At 35.8% G+C, this 3,965-nt stretch overlaps 1 protein-coding gene across 1 annotated transcript; it reads left to right on the top strand.

Moving 5' to 3' along the window:
• The first annotated feature begins 1,384 nt into the window (after nucleotides 1–1,384).
• Nucleotides 1,385–2,993, top strand: LOC146624749 (uncharacterized). The gene is made up of 4 exons (XM_085364111.1): nucleotides 1,385–1,933; nucleotides 2,016–2,177; nucleotides 2,303–2,398; nucleotides 2,685–2,993. The coding sequence occupies exons 1-4, from the start codon at nucleotides 1,424–1,426 to the stop codon at nucleotides 2,991–2,993; spliced, it is 1,077 nt and encodes a 358-aa protein (XP_085220237.1). The 5' UTR covers nucleotides 1,385–1,423.
• Nucleotides 2,994–3,965: the final 972 nt, after the last annotated feature.

Below are 3,965 nucleotides of genomic sequence, written 5' to 3'. Positions count from 1 at the left end.
AGTTCAGCTTGCCATGTCTCATACTTTTAGTGACGAGACCATTCAGTACATGGCCTGTAAAATATTAGATCACAGACAACTCTTTCAGGAAGTGTTTCCTAATGTTCGATTCAGGCCAAAGCATCATTACATCGAGCATTACCCACACTTAATAAAGTGCTTTGGTCCCTTAGTTCATCTTTGGACAATGAGATTTGAGGGAAAGCATAAGGTTTTCAAAAAAATAGTTCATGACACTCACAACTACAAAAATGTACTAAAAACTTTGGCAGAGAGACATCAAAGCATGATGGCATTTTATTTGTCCTCATCAACGTTTTTCAAACCACCTGTGCAAACATCCAAAATGGAGTCTTTGTACATTTCATCATTACCTGCAGATACACAATTATTTATTTCAGGTATTGCTGACAGTGACACAATATATGCAACAAAAAAGGTTACAATTAATGGCACAAACTTTGCAATTGGCATGTTTGTATGCACAGGTGCTTATGCTGCATTGCCAGAGTTCAAAGAGATTCTTAATGTACTGCTCATCAGAAACAACATTTATTTTCTCTTGAAAGACTATGACACTTATTACGTTGAGCACTTGCGTTCATATGAAGTAGCAGAGAATCAACAGAGGGGTCTCCGTCACAGTGTAAAATCTCTGTGCCAACTGTCTGACCACATGCCGCATGTTGCTTACAAGATAGCAAATGAACTCATTCTAACAACAAACCATTTCATTCCAGTGTCTGACTAAAGAAACAGAACTGAGACATCAGCTGATTCCACCAATTTCTGAACCAATGCAAAGGTAATTCATCTATTCAGTTTTTTTGTATTCACGTAAATGTTTTTATATTTTTGCACAATTAATATTTTGCAAATAACTGTAAACACAAACATGTATTAAAATGCCACTATAATATGTGAAACCTGTCTGTTACAGAAATAACAAATTCAGATGGAGGCAACAGGAATATTGACGTTAAGGGTCATCCTTGATAAGGATAACGCTCAAAAACTTATTTTGCCATCTCGTCCAAACAGTGTGCAAGCCCTCATAGATGCGATCAAATCTAGGCTAAATTTTACTTTTGACTTTCGGCTTCAGTTTCATGACCCAGATTTTGATAATGCCTTGTGTAATTTGGTTAAAATAGAAGACCTGCCAGCTATAGCATCTGTTAAAGTTGTCAGGTTAGTTGAGCTTGACCGGATTTCAACGAGCACTGATGACACAATCCTTCAGACTGATAGCACTGATACCATAGATTCACCAGAGCGTATTAGTAGATGGCCAGAAGTTTTTATTGTTCCGCCATTTTCTTATGAAGTGGAACATGTATTAAGAGAGGGTAATGCAGCATTTGATAAAAATGGGAAAGTAATTACGCTGACACGAGATCAAAAACACAACATACTTGAGACAATGGGGGAAGAAATCTACAAACTAAAAGCATACCCTAGTACAACACAAATTGGCAAGGCTGCAGAAGCTTTAGTTAGAAAACATCCCTGTCTGAAAGAGAGGAATTCTGACACTGGGTGGGAAGGGTGGAAGAATAGCCTGAGATATAAAATGGGAAACCAAAGAAAGAAGTTGGCTAAAGCTGGCATCATGGATGGTGCTGTGAATGCTGGAAAGCGCAGCAGAACAAACCCAGATGGAGCTTCACCAAGGGCCAATATTAAAAGACCTAGGAGAGGTGAGGTCAACTTCCTTCCTTCTTATCCTTCTGGAGAAACAAGGGAGTCTCTGGAAACCAGAAGACTTGAGATGGTAGAGGAGTTCAAGAAGACCTCAGCAGAAAGAGACATCCCTCTCATTCATCAGCATATGATGCCCACTTTTGCCCTCCGGCGTGAAGAGATTGTCACCACTTCTCCTCCTGTATCAGAGCTCAAGGACAGATGGCCAGCACTCTTTCATGAGACACAGGTAAGTACAACTACATATATAACATTTGCTGTTCATATAGTATGCTGTGTTTTGCTTATAATATTTTTGGAATTCTCCTCAGCTCTACTTTGAATTTCATCGGATCACCAATCAGAATCTGCCACATGTGTTTTATGCTGCACTGGATGATTATGCTCCTCAGCTGATTGGACTTTACAAAAAGAGGAAAACTGGACGGGTCGGTGAAAGGATGGAGCAGCTTTTGTTGGCATATGGAAAACAGGTATTTAAAAATACTAATTATTATTCTGCTTGCTTGGCAGTTGCCATTGCTATGTTTATATATATATATATATATATATATATATATATATATTTTTTTTTTTTTTTTTTTTTTTTTTTTTTTAGGACAAAAACGACATCTATGCAACTAGAACAGCAGCTCTGGCCGGCCTACCAATGTACCTCAAGGAGGATTCTTCAGAGATTTTCAAAACATGCAAGGTACTTGGGTATTACAATAATTTGCACATTTGAATTTAAAAAAGGTTGAAAGGAGTTTATAAGTCATCTGGACTTGGGTTGAAAGTTGAAGACGTGAAGTTGAATGACTTATAAACTTCTTTCATCCTTGATTTGACTGGATGAATGAAAAATGAACCTTCACTGTCAATTTAAAACATGTTATGATATATAGAATTTGAAAAACTGAAGAAAGGTGCCTGACCATTTGTATTTATACTTTTAACAGAGGTATTACAGATGAATAATTGTGCACTGTGTATTATAGGAGGAAATTGAGTTCTATGAAGCCACAATTGCTCTGGTTGCTGATGTCGATGAAGAGGAGGTGCCTGGAGGAGTTCCTTTCTCACCACGCCAAGTGTTCATAGTACTTGAAGATCAGGTTGTTATGACTCATCACTCATGGACTGATGCCCTGGTGTGTTTGTTTGGGCTAATCTATGCTCTGCATCTGAGCTATCCTGAGAAGTGTACTGGCTTTTTTGAGTTCATTCAAGTAGTGTTGCTGAAGCTAGACGATGAGAGAAAGCAACTAAAACCAAAATTGCAGACACTAAAAAATGAGCTTGTGTAGATGATGTTTGTTTTTCACTGTCAGTATAGTCGTGCTTTTTCAGTTATCTGTGAATGGCTTCAATAGTTTTATTTGTTCAGGGTAATTAGCTTTCTAAAAAGCAATGTGGAGAAAGCTAAGAATAAGGAGACAATCCATATTTGACGTTTTGTTTGTGATTGAAAAAAATCTTTACATAGTGTGTAATCTTAAGCTTATTTCTAAAAACACCTTTTAGTTACATGGAAATCTTTTGGAAGATAACTGATAATTAGTCAATGTGTACAATATACTTTCAAGCTTTATTTTTTAATTGTGTGATGAGTGCCAGTTCACTTGACTCGAGGTCTGGGCAAAACTGTTGAGAAGCCACAAATACCTTTGAGAATATTTTTTGTTAGTTCAGCTGTTTTCTATAGTTGCATTGCTGTAGTGCATCTGATTTCATTATTATACTAAATGTTACTTAAAATTGTGATTGTTATGGCTCTAATTGCCTCTAGACTATTGTTTTTTATATGATGTACACCTAAATGTGTGTTTTGTATATTTAATTGATTTTCAAAATGCTACAAAAAACATTCAAAATTCCCTAAAAGCGCAAGTTTTAAAATGCCTAATTATTTGTTTGTTTGATAATGGCTTTAGCAGTCATAGGTTATGACTGAAAGTATGGTTGTATTCATTCTGTATTTTCTCTGCAGTTAAAGTTAATAAAAACTGAATGGAAAGAACAATAGCTTGGTTTTGTGTTAATAGTACTTGAACCATTTGGTGCAATCGGTTTCCCCAAATGGATTAAGTTGTTTAAATACAACTATTTAAGTTAATTTAACTTAATTTGAATATGAGCATGTAACACTTTAAATAAGTTTGAATAAATACAGCATCTTAGTACAACAAATTTAATGGTTTAAGTTAAAACATACTAAAAACAATGAGTAAATAAACATAATGCATTTGAGTTACATTATCATATTTGCTTTGGGTTCT

Source organism: Diplotaxodon limnothrissa, linkage group LG10 (assembly GCF_057381915.1).
Source record: "Diplotaxodon limnothrissa isolate DT_005_m linkage group LG10, D_limnothrissa_male_GT1.1, whole genome shotgun sequence".
NCBI lineage: Eukaryota > Metazoa > Chordata > Actinopteri > Cichliformes > Cichlidae > Diplotaxodon > Diplotaxodon limnothrissa.
This window is presented reverse-complemented; position numbering and strand designations above follow the sequence as displayed.